The 24528-nt window shown below is 40.5% G+C and overlaps 1 protein-coding gene across 4 annotated transcripts in view; it reads left to right on the top strand.

Annotated features, from left to right (window-relative positions):
* Positions 1–24242, top strand: part of Mrpl1 (mitochondrial ribosomal protein L1) — a 59136-nt gene extending 34894 nt beyond the window's left edge. For 2 of the 4 annotated variants that reach the window (XM_039091672.2, XM_039091670.2), the window contains exons 6-8: positions 274–380; positions 21998–22079; positions 24042–24242. In XM_039091672.2, the coding sequence (XP_038947600.1) occupies positions 274–380; positions 21998–22079; positions 24042–24148 (296 nt within the window). In that variant the 3' untranslated portion in view covers positions 24149–24242. 4 annotated transcript variants of the gene reach the window in all.
* The last annotated feature ends 286 nt before the right edge of the window (positions 24243–24528 follow it).

Genomic DNA, 24528 nt, shown 5'->3' with positions numbered 1-24528 from the left:
GCATTATAGGGTTATATAATGCAAACTTATGTGCATATCCATATCACTGACTCTTGGATAGAGGGCAAGTTGCAGGCCTCATCCACACCCAATGGGAGAAGAGCAACCAAGGTTATGAACTAGAAGTGGGGGCCATAGTGGCCATTCTAACATCTGCCTGCCACGGCTTATTCGCTGTTTCTTCACACAGGATTCATGTTTATTTCAGTCATTAATTTTTGCTACTTGTTTAGATAATGTAATTTTGGATTTTTCTGATTTTTTTCTAACCAGATTCTATTGGCCGTGACATCCCCAAAATGCTTGAATTATTTAAAACTGCACATGAAATTATGGTAGATGAAGAAAGGCAGAACTTCCTCAGCACCAAAATAGCAACGGTGAGTTACGGCTGCATGTCTGTGTGGGTGCCCTGTAAGTGCATACCAGACATTTGAACTTTCCTTTGAAGCCAGCATCAAATCTCCATACAAAGAGTCTTACTCCATCAGTGGAACTTGCCAAGTTTGGTGGTACTCGAGAGTTCCTTCCTGCCAGGGAGAATCAACTGTAAGCACCTCAGACCTCCGGGCATGCTAGCACAGGTGCATGCATGCACAGATGTGCTCATGTGTATACACACAAACACACACAATGTAAAAAGTTTTTTAATTTCTTCCTGTGTTATATATACTGGCATATACTTCCATTAAATCATATAATGTTTTAAGTTTGTAAAGAGCTGTAAGGCTTGAATCCTGAGAAGAACATTGTGTATCGCTGAGCACATAGTATATACTTGGAATTATATAATGGATTAGTTTGCTTTATTTCAATTAATTGTGTCTGATTGTTTCTGTTGGTGTTTTACAGTTACTTGCATACCTATAGAAAATGCTTGATGTCAGTTTCTAATACAATTTTTAAGACATTAATATAGGTGTGTTAGAAGTATAGAACCATGTTTTTAACTCAGTAAGCATTGGAGAACATTAAAGTTATTTTTATATTATTTGCAACTATTCTTTATATTGAAGAATCTCCAAAAATTATTTATGTAATTTTTCCTTATTTATAATTATAGGAATGGTACTAACTTATTGATAACAAAATTTAAACAATGCTGTCCAAGTGTCTGGTGCTATTCTAAATGATTTTGTTTGTTAAATCTCTTATGTTGTATTTTATTTCTAATAATTTTTCAATTTTTTAAAGTTATTTTATCATTACATTATTTTCCCCTTCTTTTTTCTCCTTCAACCCCTATTGCTCCCCAACCCCCTGCTCTCTTCCAAAGTCATGTCCTCTTTTTCCTTAATGGGTGTGTGTGTTAGAGGTGCACATGAGTGTGTATATATATTCCTAAATATATAAATCCAATCTTCTTGGGTCATATAGTGTTACTTGTATGTGTGTTTTCAGGGCTGAATATTTGGTTATTGACTAAGCAGTGGAATGCTCTTCTCTGGGGAAGGCTATTTCTCTCCCCGTCAACATGAATCGTCTACACTTCTCTGTGTAGTGTTGAAGCCTCCTGAGCTTTTCCCGTTCCTCACTAGCATGTCTGATGATGTCATCCTTTTTCAGGTCATGGCTGGGTAGCTATGTTAGTGAGATTTCCTGGGTGTGGCTTTTGACATTTCGCGGAGACATGTTTCTACAGCAAACTTCCTGTTCCTCAGCCTCTTACAATCTTCCCACCCCGTCTTCCACGGTGACTCCTGAGCCTCAGGCACAGGAACCGTGTTGTCTGTGTATTGAGCACAGAAGAGGTGAAACCATCATCTCTATTTTATAGGTGAAAGTAGACAAGGCTACAGGGTTGCAAACTTTCAAGGTCCTATAGCTAAAATGAGGGGAAATTTGACCATTTGACCATTAGGGTAACCTTAAATGGGTAGGCTCAGTTATTCTGCTTACATAGTTAAAATAATTGGAATAACTGTTAGGATTTCTTTCTCTCCTCTTGTTTTACTCTCAAGAGGAGTTTCACACCATCACCAATAGTTGGTAGCCTAAACTAACTGAACCACATCCACTGTAGATTATTAGAAATCTAGGCACTGTGCTAGGTTACCGATGGGAACCCTTGCCTTAGAAAGGAAGCAGAGCAGATCTCATTGGCAGGTCCCACTTGTCACATTATCCTCAAGGATCAGCTTCATTTGCTTGGCCTGAGCTCTGCTAGACTCCAATGTTGAAATTTCCTTGTTTCCAAACAGAGTTGGCAGAGTTTCGCTTCTTAAGGCAGACAGTGTTGTAATCAAACACAAACAAACAAAAGCCCAAATACGGAACTGCAGAGCTTGCTCTGGGGCTGCAGAGGCTCGTCTGATACTGGCTAGTCTGCGTAAGGGGAGGCGCGTGTCTATATAAACGTCAGTGTCTGTATAGAACAGTAATGCCTCTTTCATAGTGTGTTTCTGCGGGTAAGATGCAATTTAAAAACGGCAGTATCTGTTTTCACTGTTATTATTTTGTCTTTGAGGATCATAGAATATCCTTAAGAAACTCTTCCTAGGTGGATTGAATTTTCTTTTTCTTAAGGTATATTTTCAGCGTGTTCTAGAGTGTAAGAAAGCACAGCGTCTTTTTCTTTAACAGACAGTGCAGTGATAGCGACAGGCCCCTGTCACACTGTATGACTCGTCTGTAGACTTTTCGTCACCATTTTTAAAAAGATGTTTATGTGTTTAAAGGAAATCTGCTAAATACTACTGAAGTGCTTGCCTACAGTGGAAGATTAGTGAAGTGGATTTTAGATGCCTGTTGTTGTGGTTCGGATTTAATTTCATGCTTTGGAAACAATAACAACTGATTCTGTTGCATCCTGGGCTTCTGTTTCCCTGTTAACTGCTTCTCCATCTGCGGAACGATCATAATGGGAGCAGATGTGACAATGACAACAGTTCTCTAGCAGATATTCTGGCTAAGATAGAGTAACAGAGACATGGTTTACCGTCCCATCCAAACAGTGAAAAGTACCTTGAAGTCAAAACTGCACACAGAAAACTAGACAGTGTAATATCATCTCTGCCTGTAGTTGCAAAACTTAACCTACTTTTAACAACTATTTTGGCTCCTTAAATCCGCTTTCTTATTGCTAAGAATGCCTGGGACTGGGTGATATACAAGAAGTGGAGATTTTTGTCAGTGTGTGATTCTTCTGGACGTGCCACAGTGCAAGTGCATGGTGTTGGTATAGGCGAGAACTCCATGCTTTATCATGTCCCATCAGAAGAACGGGAGGGTCTGCAAGCTGTGCCGAAGAGAGAGCCGAAAGGAGGGAGGGGCCTTGCCTGACTACACCTTGTCTGCAGGATGAACCCACTCCTGTAAAACAGTTCTCTCTCTTAACCTAGGAACTTCATGGGACCCAGCATCCAACCCTGCCACAGGGCAGTCAGATTTCAGCGAGAGTCTTGGAGGGGACTAACCCTGTTTAAACTATTTGGCAGTGACCAAATAGTTATTTTAGGGATTCAAGGTTGGATTAATATTTAATAGTTGTTATACTTGACTATATTAATGAGCTGGAACCTGAAAGTCATTTTCATAGACTCTAGAATGAAAATGCTGGTTAAGTAGTCTCAGCCCACTGTGGATAGAAACCCCCTAGAGTGCAGTGTGCTGGTTAGTGGTAGAATACATGCTTACCATCCACAAGATCCTGGGTTCAGTCTCACAACCTCTCCACTAAAATGTCAGTGCCCTTAGTTTTCTTTAAGTTTTTAAAATGATTTTACTTTTAATTATATGTATCTGTGTGAAGGGGTATGTGCACATGAATTCAGGTGCCAACAGGATCTAGAGGCATCAGATCCCTGTGGAGTTGCTGTTACAGACAGTTGTAAGCTGCTCAGTGCGAGTGCTGAGAGCCAAACTCAGTCCTATGCTGAGTCCAGTCTTCCTAATTTAATAAAGAGAATCAGGAAAACCAAAAGCTGACGTCGTGCTTTGTAGTAAACAACTGACTCCTGCTTTGTGCTTCTGTTCAGCATTCGCCAGTGTTGAACATCGCTAGTTGTAGGCAGTACAGTAAGGCAAGGAACGGACTTAACGGCATCTAGATAGAAAGTGTGACTTCATTATTTACAGATGATATGATCCAGCCAGTAAAACAAAGGAAGCAGTTATATATGATTGGAAATGCCAGATCAAGGTATAAAACTCAATTGTGTTTCTATAAAACAGTAACATTCTAAATTTTTAAAATGTAATGTAGAATTTGACTTATAATTTCAAAAGGAATATTTAGGAAGAAATCTAAAGATGTGAGCAGTTCATATACTGAAAACGTCAAAACATAGTTGAGAGAAATTGAGGATGAAATAAATGGTGAGCTGTACTTTGTGAAATTGTAGAATGAACTTGCTTCTACTGAAGTGAAGCTTGCTTGACTGATTGCACTCTCAAAGTTCCAGTCACCTTTTATGAAAGTTAGTTCATAAAACTAACTAAGTACAAAACTCATATAGACACACAAAAGACTGAGAGAGGAGAGGTGGCTCAGCTGTTAGAGTACGTACGCATAGCACAGGACCTGAGCTTGGGTCCCTGGCATTTATATAGAAAGTTGGGCATGGGGGCATGCATCTGTTCTCCCAGTGCAGAGATAGGAAGATCGAGTCAAATGAGTGAGCTCTGGTTTCAGTGAGAGCTCTTGTAACAGAAAGATGGAGAATGATTGAGGAAGCCACCCAACATTGACTTCTGTCCTCCATGTGCATGCATGCTGCTTATATCACATGTGCCTACATATCACATGCTACACACATGCACACGAAGAAATACAAAGGACCAAAAATAGAACAACTTGGAATAGGAACAAAGTTAACATTTACAAAACTTGCAGGTCATGATGGTGCATGTCTTTAATCCCAGTGCCCAGGAGGTAGAGGCCAGTGGATCTCTGAATTTCAGACCAGCCAGACTGCAGAATGATAATGTCTGAAATGATAAACAAATAATATATGTATAAAAGTTCTTTTGACATTATGATAATAATGTCAAGAAATGAAGCAATGGAAAGAATAGAGAGCCCTAACAGATAGAGGTGTGTGGAGAACTGACTTCCGTCACTTAAGAACACTGAGTGGATAAACCACACTTTCCCCAAGAAAAGTCACCAAGACAGTTTGGTATTTGACTGCAGCAAATCAACACCAACTCTCATGTCAAAGCACATATAATGCCTCAATATGTAAAAAGCCATATGCAAAGCCTTAAATAGGAGTCCTAAAGTTGATTGCTTTAGAAGAAAGAGTTGGTAAGAATAAGTCAGGATAATTTTATACCCAATAAGAATTATTGGCGGTATATAGACATTTAAGTCTCAGCCTGTTCCAGAGCTGTCTCTGTGTACAGAGACGTGTGTGTGTGTGTGTGTGTGTGTGTGTGTGTGTGTGTGTGTGTGTGTGTGTGTGTATCACCTCTTTTGTTGATCTTGTCAATCTCTTACTTTTTGTTCTTAGTCAAGGTCTTCAGCGGTTATGTCTCTTTGCCATGTCTAATTTTTATCAACTTGGAAGGAATCCATAGCTTTTCTTTTTATGTGGAAATACAGGCTGAACCTTTCTCCCATTGTATTATATTACCTGTTTTATTTTTTTATTCCAGTGTTCTAACATCTTTAAAATAAACAGGCTGCTTTAGTTTAGCAGTTTTCTCATCTAATGTATTTTAGGAGCCATAGTTTTTTGTTCATTGGCATTTAATAATTTTAAGGTTAATAAAGCATTAGGTAATCAAAAAAAAAAGAAGAAAGAGTTGGGTTATGGAATTATTCTTTTTAAGATATGACAACAAAATCTTTACAGAAGGATTGAGTAGGGGGTCTGTATAGGAGAGCTCTTGATCCTTAGAAGACAGTGCAAAGACCATGCAAAGATTATGGATTGTAAAAAATTATGTGCAAATCATGTCTGGTAAATCCTGAATGCATAAAAAAGCTTTCCAAGCTCGGTGAACTACCCAGTGTTTTTGCATTGGCAGAATTTGAGCACTTAAGAGATAGACAGATGATAAACAGTCTGAGGTGATGATCAGCATCTTTAGCCATTGGGACGATGTAGATTAAAACAGAATTATCATTACATATCTACTGGAAGGGTAAACTACTCCTCCCATGCCTGTACTGAACGTTGGTGATGACACAGCACACTGGACCATGTGCACACTGTTCGTGGGAAAATTCAGTGTTTTAAATGATGCAATGTCCTCGACAAGCAATTTGGTGATTTATAAAGAAGCTGAATGTCCTCTTTCTGCCCAGTTCTGCTATTCCAGTTTTAGCCATGTGTTTAGGAGAAATGGAAACACATGTTCAAACCGAGGTTTTGATACTTATAACAATCCCTAGTGGGAAACATTGTACATCTCCATGGCAGGACCCATATAAATGAACTCCATATATGCTAATGTATGCTGAGTGAAAGAAGCCAGCAAGGGGGTGTATACTGTACTATTCTGTTTATATAAAGTTCTAGCAAATGCTGGCTAATTTATATTGGTAGTAAGACAAATAGTGGTTACCTTGGCTAGACAAAGGCGGAGAGGGGCAGGAAGTAGGAATTACAAAGCAACATAGTGAATTTTAGATGTGATTAATTATCCCAACTAGTGCTGTTTCTATGAGTGTAAATATGTCAAAACTACAATGTGTGCTTAAGAATGTGTGCCATGGGGCTGGAGAGGTGGCTTGGTGGTTGAGACCACCTGCTGCCCTTCCCAAGGGTTTAAGTTTGATGCCCAGTATCCATGTAGGGTAGCTCACAACTGCCTCCACCTCCATGGATTGCCCCCTTCTGGACACCTTGGGCATCTGCCCGTACACCCACTTGCACACATCCACATAAATAAATCAATAAATACATCTTTTCAAAACCTTGTATGTGTATATGCATGTGCCTGAGTGTATTTACTGTGTTCGTGAGAGAACCTGCAGGGATCCAGAACGATGGCAGATGCCCTGAACTGGAGTTCAGGCATATGACCCACTATGTGGGAACATATTCAGATAGATCCTCTACACGAGCGAGCGAGCGAGCGAGCGAGCGAGCAGTAACTTCCCCCGGCTGCTCCCCCAGCTCCTCAGTCTGTGCTGGCGAGTTTTATGAACCAAATACTAGATTTAGAACTTTAGTGCAGAGCGTAGTTTGAGTAGTTTAAACTAATTTTTCTTCTGTATCAAAGTGATAATTATAAACAGCTGAATTCTGTGTCTTTATTTTCTTACAGATTAGTGTCATAAACTCAACCTTTATTCCCTGAACTATGTGAATGGTTTTGTGGCCAGCCAGTTTCTATTTGAATCTTTCCTCTTACATATTCATGTATTTAGATATGTGTATATGGGATCAACTCAAGCCCTCTTATCAGCAAAAATATCACTCAACTTATTTATTGAATATAATGAAGATAAAACAAGCTATTGTTGGAATATTTTCTTTTAATCACGTCCATTGCTATCCTGTGATCATCATCTATTTCTGTCTTAGCATGAAGTGTAATTGGCTGGAAATGAAAGTATCAGATTTCAGGGGAAGCTCTAAAGCATAACACTAGACAGTGTGCTGTAGGGGAAACAATAGGAATATCTGACCCACACCACAGACACATGTATGTATTTTTTCCTTCTAGAAATATTAAACTATAAACATAAATACCCCTTTAAAATTAACTTATATATGCTACTCTACCAGACAACACAGCCCGGTAAGTTTCTTGGTATGGATGAAAATAACACTTGCCACATTCTTAGTGGTGCTGGTATCAACCCTTACCGTAGACCTCTCAACGCCAGTATTGTTTTATTCCATTAGGTATCATAACCAGTTCCTGTTGGTGGGCCTTTTGTATGTATCCAGTTTTTGCTAGACAGATGATACTATGAAATTCTTGCAAACAAATGTTGTCTACATTTTCCAAGTTTACCTTTAAGTAAATTTCTTGAAGTATAACAAATGTGCATAAAAATGTAATTCCAGATAGTATTCATTCTGGAGTGAGCACACTAATATATAATCCATACAAGAATGAATCTACAGTTCTTATTCTCACTGCTGCTGGATATTAACAAACTTGACTTTTTTTTTTTTTTCCCCTTTTCTTTTTTTCGGAGCTGGGGACTGAACCCAGGGCCTTGCGCTTGCTAGGCAAACGCTCTACCACTGAGCTAAATCCCCAACCCCCAAAATCCCCAAACTTGGCCTTTTTTGTTGGTTTGGTAGGTTATGCATGATTGATGTAGGTGTAAATTCATGGGTACCTTTCTCTTAAGAATGCAAGGAATGACATCATAGATCTTAAAAAATAAAAATAAAACCACAAAACCCCCACAAACTTACAAGAGCAAAAAAGCAGTTTTCTAGCCTCTCTAGAATAAATGACACTGTATTTTATTTATTTATTTATATATATATATACTAGAGCTTGTAGAAAGATGTTTTTAATAAATTAACATGCTTTTGTTTCCCCAGTCAGATAGAGGTCAGTCATACTCAAGTGTTAATTTGCTACATAATTAAAGTTCAAATTTACTTAAAGAGTTAATACACATCATTGTAGAAAAGAGGCTAGGCATTCAGTATTGTCACAAGTAACAGGGAGACATCTGAGTGAATGCCCCGTCCATTACTTACCTGTTACGCCTGCGTTTATGATGGGCAGACGGTCTATCATTGATAGTTACTGGTCCTTTGCTGTTTTAGAAGATACCAGATTCGGTTACAGACGTAAAATATTCACATGTACTTTAAAAATGTGCTTTATTCTTTGACATGCTAATTATATCCTCCCCCCACCCCCACCCCAGACCGTCTTCTCTCACCTTCATGCTTTGTTCTTTTTTTTTTTTTTTTCATTTTAAATAACTTACTGAGTCCCATGTGTACTTTTAATAGCTTAAAAAACCCATTTGGAGCTAGTGAGCTGACTCGGGCTAATGGCGCTTGACACACAAGCCTGGCACCTGAGTTTAGTCTTTAGACCCGGAAGTGGAACGAGAGAACTGACTCCGCAGAGTTGTCCTCTAAGCCCACAAGTCTGCTGCGGTGTGCACACAGCTGCTCCCTCACCCTGCCCCCACCACACAACTACCAGTAATCCTGTTGAATCTGAACACAGTGGACTTTACTAAAATCTTAGCAGTAGAGACACCAAGGTAGTAGGATTGTGTATTTAAGGCCAGTCTGGGCTGTGTAGCAAGACTTTGTTTCTAAAGAAAAAAAAAAAAAAAGGTAATAGTGGTCAGCTTTGGTTTTCTGTAATTGTCTCCATTTGTTGCAAAGAGAAGTTCTCTTGATAGGGGGTGAAGACTATGCTTGCCTGGTATAAGAACAAATATATAGACTATAGTTAGGCAATGTGCTTACTTAAGTAAATTGGTCTGTATGTTCTCTTCCAAGATCCATGACTTTGCCAGCACTGGGTACTTGACTAGGTTTTCTCTTGCTGAGTGGACCAGTTAATTAGAGAGCTGTTGGTTACTGCCACAGTACGTGTACCACTATTGCCCTCTTAGGGTTGTAGTAGCCTAGGTAAGGCTATTGGTTGTATCCATCCCGTGGATGCTTGCGTGGTACCTTCTGGTATGGTGAAAACCAGTCCTCAGGGAGTAGGCATCCAGATCATTCCGACCCTTCGGCCCTGTGTATGAAGTGTGTGGTCTTCAGCCATAGGGACTTACCTTTCACATCTGGGCAGGGGCCAAAGAAGGGCAATAGCAATAGCGGATTTGTTTTAGAGTCTCTTGGACAATTCTGACCGACAACTCAAAAGAGGGCTTTTCACACCCAGTGTTAGGACTTTGGTAGATGCCCTGTGGTTCTTACAGGGAGCATTGTCAGCCCAGATGGAATGTTTCCATTTAACTTATATATATGTGTGTATGTACTGACTTACATGTAGTATAGGAAATGTAGGCATTGTCAATACTATGACTCATTAAGATATCGTCAGTCATTCTTCCTGTTATTAGAAGTCTTCTGTGTTTACCTCCCTTCCTTCTCCCCATGTCTCCACCCAGCTTGCTTGTGCACAGCATTTACCTTCTGTGTTGCTCTCCCCACCCCAGTGGCCCTTTCTGCAGCTACTCACATGTTCACATCAGACGATTTGGAGGTAGGAGCATCAGATGAGAGCCTGTGGCGTCTGTCTTTCTGGGTCTGGGTTTCCTCTCAGTATGATCTTTTCTAGTTCCATACCCACTGCAAAGGTCACATCTGAATAGGTGCGTGGGTACCATATTTTCACTGTCTGTTAGTTGAAGTACATTTAGGTTCCTTCCATTTTCTAGCTGTTGTGAAGAGAGAAACAGTAAGCATGGCTGAGCAGTGTGTAGAGCAGGATGTGTGTCCTTTGGGGGTATGTGCCAAGGAGTGGTGTGCCTCGACCACACAGTAGATTTATGTTTAGCTTTTGAGGATTTTCCACGCTCACCCAGAGTCACTACCAGTTTTCAGTTTCGCCAGTACTGAATGAGAGTTCCCTTTCCCCACACCCCTTCAGCACTGCTGGCTGCTGTTGTTGATCTCTGCTCTTTGGATTGGGATAAGGTGAAATCTCCAAGGTTTTGCTCTGATTTCTAAGGATGAACGTCTTTGTAGATATTTCTTAGCCATTCTTTCCCTTCATCTGAGAACTCTCTGTTCAGGCCCCAGCGCCACCGCCCCCCCTCCTTAAATCTATAATTTGATTTTTTGACTTTTAAAAGTTTTTTATATAGTCTGAATATTAATTCTGTCAGATGTATAGCTGGCAAAAATTCTCTTCTATTCTGTTGTTTCTTGTTAGCTGGTTGATTGTTTCTCAAACTGTTCAGAGTTGTTTCAGAAGCTTTTTTGTTCCGTGAAGTCCAGCTTGTCACTCATTAGGCCTCAGTTCTCTGACAAATGGTCCTGTTCAGAAAGCCCTTTCCTCTGCCTATGTCATGTCGGCATTGCCTACGGTACCTTCTGTTAACTTCAGTGTCTCAGGCGTCAGGCCTGCGCTCCATGTAGAATTAGTCTTGGACAAGGTGATAGATGCAGGTCTAATTTAATCCTTCTGCATGCGGACGTCCAGTTTCCCCAGCACCACTTGTTGAATGTATGTATTTGGCATCTTTGTGCAGTGTTAAATGGCAGAAGTTATATATACTCATGGTTTGGTCTTCAATTTTGAATTATTACTCTGTTTACATGCCAAGGCCATATTGTTTTTATTACAGTGAGCCTCTAAATTCTTTACAAATGTGTATTTCCACCCAAACAGAATTTTTAATAAGTTTTTTTCACTGTACTGTTTCCTGACATATAAGATCAGAAATACTCGTGCTATTCATTTATCTTAGACTACTAGGGACTCCTTGTGTTCTTTGAAATTAACTCCTGCTCACAGCATTTCAGATGACAAAGTAGAGTAAAACTCTATACATTTCTTGGACTCTGTTGCTTTATAAAACCTTAACAGCAGTTAATGTCTTTCCTCCTCAAAAGGAAAATGCTGAGCAAAGAGAATTCTTTACCTGGGGTTCCACTGAGCAAGAAGTTGATATGTAAACACGAAAAGTGTGGCTTTTTTAGTAACAGATATGTCCAAACCACGCTCTGTTTCCTCCATGTTGTTTTGCTCTCACTCTCTCTGTTGTGTCTTGTGTCCTCCCATTCGTCTTGTGGTGAGTGACTTAGGCAACTAACACAGCAATGCTAGTACACATCTAAGGATCTCTTTAGTGTCCTGTCACGGGCTGACACGATGTGATACTTTGCCACTTCAGTGTTTGCTCCTTCCTTACTATTCTCTCTATCACAAAGCATACACACCTATCCTTGACATCTCCTGAGTTTTAACAACTTCTTAACTGGAGTATACTACTGTGAATAAACACAAAAGTGCTTGCCTTCAGAGGCTATAGATATTACATAAAAATGTATATATGTGTGTATGTATGTATGTATGTATGTACGTATGTATATGCTTAAGCAGCAGCAGAGGAGGAAGACGAGGAGGAAGAGGAGAAGGTGATGGTTGTGGTGATATGTGTGTGTGCATGGGATGTTATTTAGATGGCTTTGGTTAGGGAGGGCATCCATAAGAAGTGACATTTACATGGAAACTGATTTTTAGAAGGTAGGAGAGAAGAAGGTGTTCTTGGGAGAGGGACCAGGAGGTGTGAAGGCTCTGAGGAAGAAAAGGCTTGGGATGTTACAGAAACAGTGTTTCTTCTGGGTGTTAGAACAAGTTAAAAGACAGAACCCATAAAGGAGGATGTGCTCAAACACTCTGAGATGTCCAAACACAAGTAAGAAACTATTTTGATGTAGCAGTGCATAGAATTGTGAATATATTTAGAATATGTCCCCAAATCGTTTATACATTGTAAAGGCCGTCATTCTTAATAGGAAAGCCTTTTGTTCAGATGCTCCGGACCTCAGGAATCCCTTTTGGGATCAACAGCGGACTTTCCATGGCATGCAGAGCATTCGTATATATATTTGCACATTTCTTTTGACTAAATGGCTGTGTATTAGTCGTGACTCAGAGACTCATGACTCATTTCTTAATTTACTGCATATTGCATGACTATTGTAGAGGCAAATTTGTCAACAAAATAGATAAAAATCTGTCTTTATGGAATGTGTGAGTCCTAACCATAATCATCACATGCATATTCCATACATTTGGAATGTATGACCCCTGACCATAACTCTCAAGCACATATCCCATATATGGAATGCTAAGAGGTCCCTCTTCCTTTTCCCTCTATCCCTGTTTCTTGTCTTTGGTTCCCAGGATAGATAAGGAAGCCTCATCCTCTGGCTCAGAGGAGACAGAGGCTTGGCTCAAAGTTAATAGTGTGTGGTAAAGCATCCAGACCAGCTTCATACTGGTTCTCTCTGTATTTTGGACATTTGTATTTGGACTCAAGAGCTAGTTGCTCATCTCTGATGCTCTGAGAGTTATGAGACATCAAATATAATTTACAATTTATCAATTTTTATATTTATTTTCAGATTTAGCTTTCAATCTTTTTTCCCAAGGTTAATAAACCTTTTGAATTTTTTGTTTTCTTTCTATTTCTCTACTCCACCCCCACCCCTTTTCCTATCTTCTCTTTTTTGGTTTTCTAACAGCATGTCAGAAAGACGTAAAAGAATTAGTTTGGTGGGAAATGCATGTGAACTAGTATAAAGTTTTTATCACTTCATAGTTGGCAGTAGATCTTGGCCTTCTTGGTGACATGCAGTTTAACCAGCTTTGATTACAGCAACACCATGCATGTTTCCTCTTGTAGCGAGTCTCTCTTTTCCCACAGCTTTCTTACATCGCTAGACAGATTCCTACTAGTGGACTAGAAAAATAACGTAAGTCGGGGGTCTGGAAGATGACTCACTTGGTAAGTGTTTTCTGTACAAGCATAAAGTCCTGAGTCCAGATCCCACTCCCCCTTGAAAATCCTGACATAGTAGCACTTGCCGGGAGCTAGAGACTGGAGGATCCTTGGGGCTCTGGCTACTTTGGTCTTGCCAAATTGTTGAGCTCCAGGTTCAGTAAGAAACTATTTCAACAAATGAGGTGGAGTATGATTAAAAGAAACACCCAACATTGCCTGCATCCACACAGAGGCCCATATGTACACACATCCTGCACATATGCATACATGCACACATGAACTCAAGTCTATGACACAAAACAAAGTAGTATTCAGAAGTTACCTGAGCTGGGCATGCTAGTGCCTGCCTGTGACCCCAGAGCTTAAGTGGTTGATGGAGGAGAATCACAAGCTTCTGCACAGCCAAGGCTACAGAATTGAAACTTGGTCTCAAAAGACAAAAAAGAACAAAAAGAAAGCGCATATTTTAAAAATATGAATACAACTGTTTTTATTCTAAAAGTTACATTTATTTAATTTATATTAATATATAATTAGTACATAAGCTCCAGAATATTTAAGAATAAATTGCAAAAAACTTTAATAGAAATGGGTGAAATTATGAAGAATATGCTTTTAATGTGTTCATAAATAATCAAACCTAATCTTGTTTGCTGTGAAAGAAGAAAGAGGGCAGACAACTAAAATCTGATTACACAGAGGATGTCAAGCCCTAATTTAACTAGCATGTCTTGTCTGGGTTTCAGATATATTTGGAGCTTTGAACTGTGTAGTATAGCAGTAGCACCTTTGATGTGCTATTTTTGCCTTCTTTTTAAAGTAAAAGACATGTTTGACGTTGTAGACATGGTCTGTTCATGGGCATCACTCCGCGTGTTTATATAATGGTGAGATGTCCTGAGGCGAGAATGTTTTCAGCCTGGCATCTGATCAAAGCTGAACTGTAAGGTAGCAAAACCAACAAGTGCAAGACAGGGCCGTGAACACAGTCAGGTCTTCTGTCGGAACGTGAGCTCTCAGGACAGGGAAGGAGCACGTCACAACAGGAAAAGTGAGCGTGCTGGATGGAATTCACCTAAACAAGGTGTGAATGTGGTAGGATTTGGAATGTGAAGGTTTGTTTTACAGTAACTAGGTCCATAAATTAAATTAGTGGTAGGAAAGAATATCGATTGTCAGATACCATCAAATACCTCTGTGAAAGGGAGCCAGCCATTGGCTCATGACTCATCATCACATCTTCTTTTTTCCCTCTTTCTTTCCAGCCAACTAACGTCTCCTTGTATTATTTTTTGTACAGTATGGTATATGTATGATAAATGAAGAGATTACAAAGATAAGAAAATTCACCACAGAATGTAAAATACAGGAGATAAAGCTTGTCGGAAGTAAAATTGAAATCTCAAGGGTGTGGTGCTACAACAGGAGAAACTGTATTCACCCAAGATCCCAGCACCCACTTTGGCTACTTACAACTCCAGTAACTCCAGGTCCAGGGGCTCTGGTGGCCAGGGGCATCCCTACTCACATGCATATAGCCACATGAACACATAAATTGACACATAATTATAAAAAAAACTTTAAAAAGTGGTCTTTTAACAAATTTAATAGCAATAATCATATATGACCCTTAAAATTGAAGACCTGAATACTGAAATAGGATCCAGCCCTTTACCAAACACATTTGCCAACCCTAAAATATTAGATACATACATATAAGCCTGAGAGGTTCTCGGTCCAGGTGGGATGGTGTAATTGTCCTGTACACTTTGTCATTCCCACTGAATGTAGCTGTGGGAAAACCTGGACGGTGTTGGTGCGTATGCAGTAGCAGTTTGGAGGAGAACACCAGGCTGTCGGTGTGTCCTCCGTGTCGGTGCGTCCTCCGTGTCTCCTGTCATTGGTATCAGGCCTGCGTTCAGCAGTGCACATGAGTGCGGCCCTAGAATGAACGAGAAATTCCTGAGGATAAAAGTGGGGACTACAGATGGAGGAGTCAAAGAACTTGAGTACAGATCATAGGAATCAGTCAGTCTATAGATCATAGAAATCAGTCAGTCTATAGATCATAGAGATCAGTCAGTCTGAAGACAGCCCCCCCCCTAGAAAAGACAAAGGGAAGGACAGCTCAGGTACAGTGGCAGAGATCAGAGGTCCCTGTCAGTGGAGCCTGGAAGGAGCACCGCATGGAAGTTAACGTGGGACTGTGGAGGGCTAAAAACTGTGCCTAGGCTCACACAGAGGGCAGCCGCTGTGGAGAACAGCTCGCTGCTGTGTTAGAGAGCTAACCATACACTGGCCTGTCTGGTGTTGGCCAGCTGTTGTACCCAGGAGTTTACCCTACAGACAAACCTTCTAAAGTAAATGAAATCTCAGATTCACAGATATCTGAACATAGGTGCTTACTTGTCAGTCAAGTATACCCTACTGGAAATACTTAGGGACCTGCAGTTTTTGCTTGTTTTGTTTCTTTGGTATATTTGAAGACTTTACTAGGTGAGTTTCATCACCAGAAAATCTAGCGTGTTCCAAAATGCAGTATTTAAAGAATCTTCACTTTGTTGGTCCAAATTCTCAGATATTTTTAGTTGGGTGTGATTGTGTACGATCTATAATCCTAGCACTCAGGAGACACTGCGGTAAAAGAGCCTTTGAGAGGTTAAGACCAGCCTAGGCCACATGATGAGTCAGTGCCCCCTCAAGAGTGTCCATCTGTCTCAAAGAAAAACGATTTGGGGACATTTCAGAATTTATTTTATTTTACTGTTTTTGAGACGGGCTCTTTTGTATGTAGCCCAGAGTGACCTCAAAAGACCTTTTCATCTGAAATTGTGTATGAGTTGCTGTTTCTGTCCCCTGCCTCCACTGTCTGCGTGCTGGGCTGCAGGAATGGGCTGCCATGCCTGGTTTAGGAAGGAAGGGCTTCCGGTCACACTTACACCTTGTGTGTGGTACCAGCCCTGGACCAACTACACCACAAACGCAGCTCCACGTTTTACGTTGTGTGGCGCTCAGCCTGTAACTGCAAAGTGAACCCATGCATGTCCTGTTTAGATGGACTAAATCCATCTCTGGTACTTTCATACCGTGTGACAGGACTCAGTGGTAAAAACTATAAACTCTTGATAGACACAAAAGCTCAGATAACATTTAAAAGGTTTCATACAGACATAAAAAATGCAGTCAACAAAAAAGACAAATTGGATTCATAAAGATTAAACTTGACATGTCAGTGCACAGGGAGAGTATTTGCCATCTCCGTGTACACAGTGTTTGCTTTTAAAAAGGATGGAGGGGATTTTGCCCTCTCTACTTCTTACATACTATATATACTTTTAAATACTATACTGTTATAAAAAAATATAGCCGCTAAGTTTTAAAGTGACCCCAGCTTCAGACACATCTGCCTTCAAAGGAGACATAAATGACCAAAAACAAAGAAGACAGAAGCAGCAGCAGCCTTCAGGAGAGTACTGGTTAAAATCACAGTGGGACACTGATTTACACCTTTTAGGATAGCTGTCGTCAATGTGTGTGTAAGTGTGTAAAGTAAGTGTTGGTGAAAATGTGGAGAAACGAGCTCTTACAAATTGCTAGTGAGAATGAAATACTTCAGTCACTACCAAACGATATGTCGGATATCCATTTGCAGTTCTCTTTGCACGTGTGTGGTCAGAAGAGCAGACAGGAAGTGTGTCCGCATGAGTACCCTGGAGGATGCAAGCTGCTGTGTGGACGCTTGGAACAGAACCAGGGTCTCAGGAAGACAAATGCTCTCAACTGCTCAGCCCCTGGGTTCTGTAACTTTAAATACTGAATAAAAGGCCATGTTTATTGGGGGAATCTGTGTACATAAAGGGTATTTGAGAAACAGCATAGGGAAGAATACAAGGATGACTGAAAGCCTGTAATCCCTGGTAGTAGCGTCAGGCTCCTCATTACTGCCTTTACCCAAGCATCTACTATTTTGGTTTCTGTATTCCTATTACATACTGAGTTTGATGTCCTAAACACTGTGTCTTAAACTCCTTCCTACTCATAAAAACTCTTGCAAAGAATTTTAATGGCTGTTTTATAGTCTCTTGTGATAGATATATAATAATTTATTCAACCTTATTTCTTTTGTTGGGCATTAGATTGCTGCTAATATCTCATTGCTATTAAATTGCTTCAATGAATATAAATTTTCATTTCTAGTACATGCAGAATATGTCCTTTGCCTGTGTATAAATGAGTAGTTTATTGAAAAGAAATCTGCATTTATTGAAATTAAAATGTGGAATATTTTTTCCCATTCACTGCTTCCAGCTGTGCCCAGTACAACTTCCCCTGTCCATTAGGCAGACATCATGGCCCTTATTTAGGCTGTTAGTGATTTGAAGAGTAGTTTGTCTGGTTTCTAATAGTAGTCTCATATCTAGAGACTTCCTTTGCCCAATTTAGAGGCGGCTTTTATACCTTAGTGACCTGAATAGAGAGGGTTACTAGGTTCTCAGCCTTCTCTTGCCCTAGACCTTGGAGTCCATGGGCCTAAGCTGCCTTTGCCTCCAGCACCTCTTCCAGGCCTGATCTCGCCAGGCTCCGGTATAGACTGGCTCGGCAGAGTGTGTGGAGGGGAAGGTGGGTGCTTCTGCTTATCTGGGAGTCACTGGTTTGTCGGTGTTTTCTAGCCGTCTCCTGATGGCTTGAACTCCACATACCACATTCTACCAGCAGCCTCATCTTCCTGAGAGTCTCTTTTTCTACAAGTGAGGTATCTGGAGCCATCTCTCCTAACTTTTGATTCTACTTGAATTGGTAGAGAAGGCAGTAGGGTGGCCTCAACTATTGGTATTTTCTTATATGTAGAGTATAGGACACTACATTTTCTATTTTTTTCTATTTTCTAGATTTGGGCCCTGTCATCAACCCTAAAGAGCTTGTTTTAAATGCACGTATAAATTTATAACAGCTGTTGCTAGGAATTTTTCCTACCATTATTTTTAAATTGCAATGCAATTCTTAGCCAAATAAAACATATTTTGCCTCATCTGCATAGTAGACAGGAAAAAAAAGTCTCAAAAAGCCTAAAAACTAAAAGTCTATTGAATAAAAAAAACATAGTGTTATAAAAAATTAAAAAAGATAGTAACATGGCACAGACATGCTCTGGAAGACAGCAATGGTTGTTTTTGCTCAATCACTTTGTAAATATCTCTTAGTTCTGTTTTCAGTGCCAAAGACCAGCAAGCTTGACTCTGGGCAGAGCCCAGCTGTCCACCTGGTTTGTAAGGAAAGGTTTGTTGGAACACAGCTGCACTCTTTTATATATTGTTTTAACTTCTGTTTTGTTCCAGCAGTCGCCTTGAGCAGTTGTAACAGAGCCCATTTGGCTTGCAAAGCCATACATATTTACTATGTCACCATTTACAAAGAAAGTGTGCCAAGTCCTGCCTTTATGCACTTCCTCCAGAATCCTTTCTAAAGCAGATAAGAAATGTGGTTCATCTGCTTGGCAACATTAAGTCATCCCTTACTGTTGGTAACATAAATCCTGAAGTCTTTGCTTTTAATTCTCACTAGAATCAATCTCCAATTCTCTATTTCCTAACCCTTTCATGGTAAAATGCAAAGGCTGGCTTTAAGATTTTGGTTCTCGGATTTATTTTGTTGAGCCCAAATAGTGGTTTGGTTTTACTGAAATTAGGGTTTTGAAGCTGGAAGGTATGACATGGAAGTCTGGTTTGCGACTTGTTGACAGATGAGGACTTGGAATTGCACGGGTTCTGCAGCCAGTGTGTTAAGAGCTAGTTAACACTTTGGAGTGGAAGTCTTCCACCTCTGTGGGGACATCAGCACACACACTCTCCTCCACAGTCACGCCGTTCTCTAACCTTGTCACCTGATCCACCTCCTGTTGGTTCTTCGGACTAGAGCATCCCTCCTGTCCTTGGAAATTCTTCCTCCTTTAAGATTCTGGTTTGTCCTGAAGTGTGTCCTCACCTCTTCCTCTCGTCCCTTCTGGTGCCTACTCATTAATTAGAGAGGCACATGGTGGCTAGACTGCAAGTCCTTTACAGTCCCTCTCCTCCTTTTGTCTCACAGCAGACCCATCTGCTTTTCAGAGCACTTGCACATTGTAACTGTTGGGATCACAAGCCACTGAGTAGTGGGAGTGGAGGCCATTTTCCTTAGACACGGGGCTTCGGGGCTGCTTTTCACGTGCCTGTGCTTTGGTGTTTGCGTTTGTTTTCGTTTCGAAACAGGGCCCCTCTATGCAGTCTAGGATGGCCTAGAATTTGCTGTGTAGAACAAGCTGGCCTCAAATTAATGATCCTGTTGCCTCAGCCTCCCCAGTGCAGGGTTACATAATGTGCCTCCAGTCCTGACTTGCACGTGCTCTTGCATAAACTGGTTTTGTTTTCTGCTTCTCAACTTTTAATATTAAGTGAGGGGTAATAATAATAATATTTGCTTCACTGAGTTCTTGGAGAAATGAATGAATCTGTGTAGATGCTTAAACACTTAACCCAAAGTAAGATCCCATTAAATGGAGTTATGCAATCAATTCTTGTTCTTACAACTTTAGTTAATGTCCTGTAAAGATGTGTGGTCTCAGTTTACACTGTTGTGGGTCATGGGAAGTAGATGCTCTCTGTTAAACCACACTTGATTTAATTCTAGAATATTGCATTTGGAGTGGGTTTGGAGTCAGATGGTTAGTAGTGCTTACCCAAGGTGGCATCCTCTGCAGTCCTAGTCACCTGAAGATTATAGAATGTTATCAGAATCATGTTAGGACTCATAGTCACAGGAGCTGGCCACTCTAAAAACACTTATTTCTACTTTATATGTGGGTGGGCATGAATGCAGTGCTCATAGAGGTCAGACGGGCATCAGATCCCCTGGAAGTGGAGTCACAGATGGATGGGAGCCGTGACCTGGAGCTGGGCCCTCTGGTGAGCAGCTGTCAAGTCAACATCAGTCAGACTTAATATTTCCTTTCTTCTGGTGCAATAAAAATCTATAAATTTTAATACATTTATTTATGCATTATGTGTATGTGTACATATACAAACATGCCACAGCACACTCGTGGAGGTCAAAGAACAGTCTGCAGAAGTCAATTCTCCTCCACCGTGTGGGCTGGACTCAGGCCATCAGATTTGTAGTTGAGTGTCTGCCTGCCAAGCCCCTCTCTAACCCTGATTTATAATATACATGGAGAGAGGGGGGAGAGGGAGAGGGGAGAGAGGGGGGAGGAGAAAGTACATGGATATATGGATATGACATACCATGAAATAATCTGACAATAAATAACTGATTGTAATACTTTTAAATGGGAAATTAGTTTAAAAATTATACCATCTTTGCTGTAGAATTTTCATATAAATTACTTTAAACTTAACGATACATGTAAATCACTTTATCAGGTATGATACTATACATTGACTTAAGTGTTTTGTGTAAAACTAATTCGGGAAAACTACTTATTTTTGTTCTTATAAAGATAAATACTATTTATAATGCATGTCTTGTGGCAGTGAAACAGCTATTTTTTTTTTCCGTGATAATTTTTAGCCCTGAGACTTTGCTTTATATACTCAAATGTAGAAAGACTGAAACCTGATGAGCAAATGGGGTGTCAGAGTTTCTGTTTTCTAGTGATTCACCTCAGACACTAGAAACAGACGGACAAGCCGTCTCAGAGAGTGGTTCCTATAGCAGTGCAAATGTCAAAGCTGTGAATAACAGCCTGTCTGTGGTTTGCTCATGTTACACTTAACATACAGAAACTAGCTGTTTCAGAAGGAGTGTGCATTATTTAAAGTTAATTTATATGTGTCTTGCTTTTTAAATTTTTATTCTCTGCAAAGGTTGAAATAATTTTTGCCACTGTAATCCATAGTCCCACAAAATATTCAAACTTAGTACAGTGGCTCTCACACTGGCCCAGGAGTGCTGTTTCTTCAGGAGTCTTTCTTCTCTCTTTACCTTTCTTAGTCAGACATCTCTGAAGACCCTAAAGCAGAGGTTTCATTTTTGCGTGCTGGTAGGCATTTTTCCTGAACAAGTTTGCATGACCTAAAACGTTTAAGACATGTTCCTGAGTATACTTTGCTGATATGAAATATAGCATTACTTCTCAAGCCTGGTGTCACATGTCTAACACTGGCCCTGGGAAGACAGAGACAGGAGGACTCCTGCAGCCCAGTGGCCAGCCAGCCTCACCAGACGGGTGAGCTTCAGCTTCATCGAGGAACTCCATAACGTGGAGCAGTAAAGGGAGGCATCCAATGTTGGCTGCTGGCTTCAGCCCACGCGTGCACAGATGCGCTAGCCCCACCCCCCATACACACAGAAGTTAAAGAGAACGTTCCTAGTTTGGGGTGAACGCATGGTGTGTGTGTTTGGGATGTGCTTTCAGGAAATTACTTGGAAACTGCAGATCCTAAAGTGGAAAAACGTACAAACAGCCCACTATGATATATTGTATAATGTAACTGTCGACTTATAAGTATATAAAGATACATAGGTAGAGCTCTTGTTTGCTTTTATAGTAGAGTTTTTAATATGCCATTGCATTAGGTAAACACAGAAAACAGCATCTAGAATACATATGGACAGTTCCCGGATTGTGATGTCTGTGTCTGGTTCTTGCAGTTGGATATGCCAAGTGACCAGTTAGCTGCCAATCTTCAAGCTGTCATAAATGAGGTCTGCAGGCACAGACCACTGAATCTGGGTGAGTAGCTGGGTGAGGTAGGACATCCTTAAACCCCGGTGATGCTTCAAAACTATGAAATACTGAGACAAAGCATTAACGTACAAGTTCTATAGCTGCAGTCCTTCCAGGGATTAAATAAGTACAATTTATTTTTTCCAAAGGATTCTTAATTACTGTATTCGTGAATCATGAGGTTTGAGAGCCTTAAATAAGGTTTTAAATAAAAATGTCTTTATTAGTAGCAAAGAATATACCCCCAAAGCTCTGTACCTTTGCATATTCTACTGTTAACTGTGTTAAGGTTTAAAAGAAAACTAATTGCTTTAAAGTTACAATGGGTTAAATAGGAAAGAACACCATTTATTAAATGGTGGTTTGAAGCCAGTTGGCCTTCTTAATCTTTACTTTTTAAAAGAAAGGAGGTATTTTTTCATGGGAAGAGAGCCATCATTGTAACTGGCCGATTCTTTTGCCCTGGGGAGAAGAACGTGGGTACTGTAGTAGCTGGGACACAGCCTACTTCCGTGCCCTTAGCATGCCGTGCTCCTCACACGAACTACAACTGTGGTGCCAGGCTCCACCCCCTGCCCATATAGTTGCCGTGCTGGGCGTTTACAGGATTTAGTTAATAATCAAGTTAATTACAACACGTGTTTGAACTACTTTTGTCATTGCTGTGAGGAGACCATGACCAAGGCACTATTATAAAGGCAAACTTTTTTGTGTATTGTATGAATTTTTCCTCCTTTTTATTTATTTATTTTTAATTATTTTTTTAACGTATTCACTTTACATCCCACTCATTCCCCTCTTCCGGTTACGCTCTCCCACAAACCTTCCTTCTATTCCCCTCCCCTTCTCTTCTGAGTGGAGGGGGACCCCTAGGTGTCCCCCACCCTGGTGCATCAAGTCTCTGCAAGTCTAAGTGCATCCTCTAATACGGAGGCCAGACCAATGGCTCAGGCTCTAAGGTCAACAGTTGATAAATGGGGCCCCATGAAACCGCAAAGCTTCTGTAGGGCAAAGGACACTGTCAATAGGATGAAACTGCAGCCTACAGATTGGGAAAGGATCTTTACCAACCCTGTAGCTGGTAGAGGACTAATCCAAAATGTATAAAGAACTCAAGAAGTTAAACACCAACAACCCAAACAACCCAATTAAAAAATGGGGCACAGAGCTGAAGACACACATTTAACTGGGGCTGGCTTACATAGGCTCAGTCCATTATCATCATGGTAGGAAACATGGCAGCATCCAGGCAGGCATGGTGCAGGAGGAGCTGAGAGTTCTACATCTTGATCAAAGGCAGACATGAGCAGGCCCTCTTCTACATTGGGTGGAGTTTGAGCACAGGACCTTAAAGCCCATTCCCACAGTATGAACTTCCTCCAACAAGGCCATGCCTCCAAATAGTGCCACTCCCCATGACCAAGCAGATGCAAACCACTGTAGCCATCCTGGAGAATTAAGCACATTGGTGATTGAATATCCTGTTAATTCTTTCATCCAAAATACCACCACAGACATGGTGTATACATAGATTCTTTTATTCCACAGGGAACTTTGCTCTTCTGAGATAGCTAGAGAAGAGTAATAGACTATAAATTCTCTAAAAACTATTTTTCTCTTTCTGCCATTTGAGAGGAAGCCCTTTAACTGTTGTTAGGAAGAGTCTTAAATTGTGGAGAATTTTATCAACTGTTCGGTAACTCAACATTGTTGTCTGAGCTGACTGCTTCAGAGAAATATTCAGAGTATTTCCATCTGATATAAACACTGCCTACTCCCTTCAGTGTTGACCGCCTTCTGGAGGAAAGCTGAGGCTCTCTGGCGACTGCGTTTCCTGGACCACTATCTAGGGCAGTGAGCTGTCCAGGACAGCAGCCCTGGAGTCCGTCAGTCAGCTTTCCTGTGCCTAGCTCTGATCCGCAGGGCTCTGAGTGAGAAAGTCACGGCTGGCTCTGATCTTTGTTCTAGGTCCATTTGTGGTCCGTGCCTTCCTTCGTAGTTCCACCAGTGAAGGTTTGCTACTGAAGACTGACTCGCTCTTACCCAAAGAGGCTGGAAACGCAGAAGCTGCCTAGAAGTGTTGTACTGTGATATTATTGGGGGTGTGTAGACCCCCAATGTTGTGTGTCAAGAAACAACAAAGACATCTATAAAACTGTTTAATTTCTCTTTTGGCTCATCATGTTTTCTTAATTAGTACATTTAGAAGTAAATTTTCACATTTTTTTTTTACAGTTTCAAAAATGAGGAAAAAATATCAGTTTCTAAAAGTCCTGTTCCTTTTTTTTTAATTTTTTTTATTGTTTACATTTTTCTGGACATGGATCCTGTCAAATACACACTCACACACCCATCCCTCTTTATTTTTTTATTGTTTTTCATTAATTTTATTTATTTATTCACTTTACATTCGGATCACAGCCCTCGCTTCCTCCTCTCCTCCACATCCCACCCT

Source organism: Rattus norvegicus, chromosome 14, assembly GCF_036323735.1.
Source record: "Rattus norvegicus strain BN/NHsdMcwi chromosome 14, GRCr8, whole genome shotgun sequence".
Classification (NCBI taxonomy): domain Eukaryota; kingdom Metazoa; phylum Chordata; class Mammalia; order Rodentia; family Muridae; genus Rattus; species Rattus norvegicus.
This window is presented reverse-complemented; position numbering and strand designations above follow the sequence as displayed.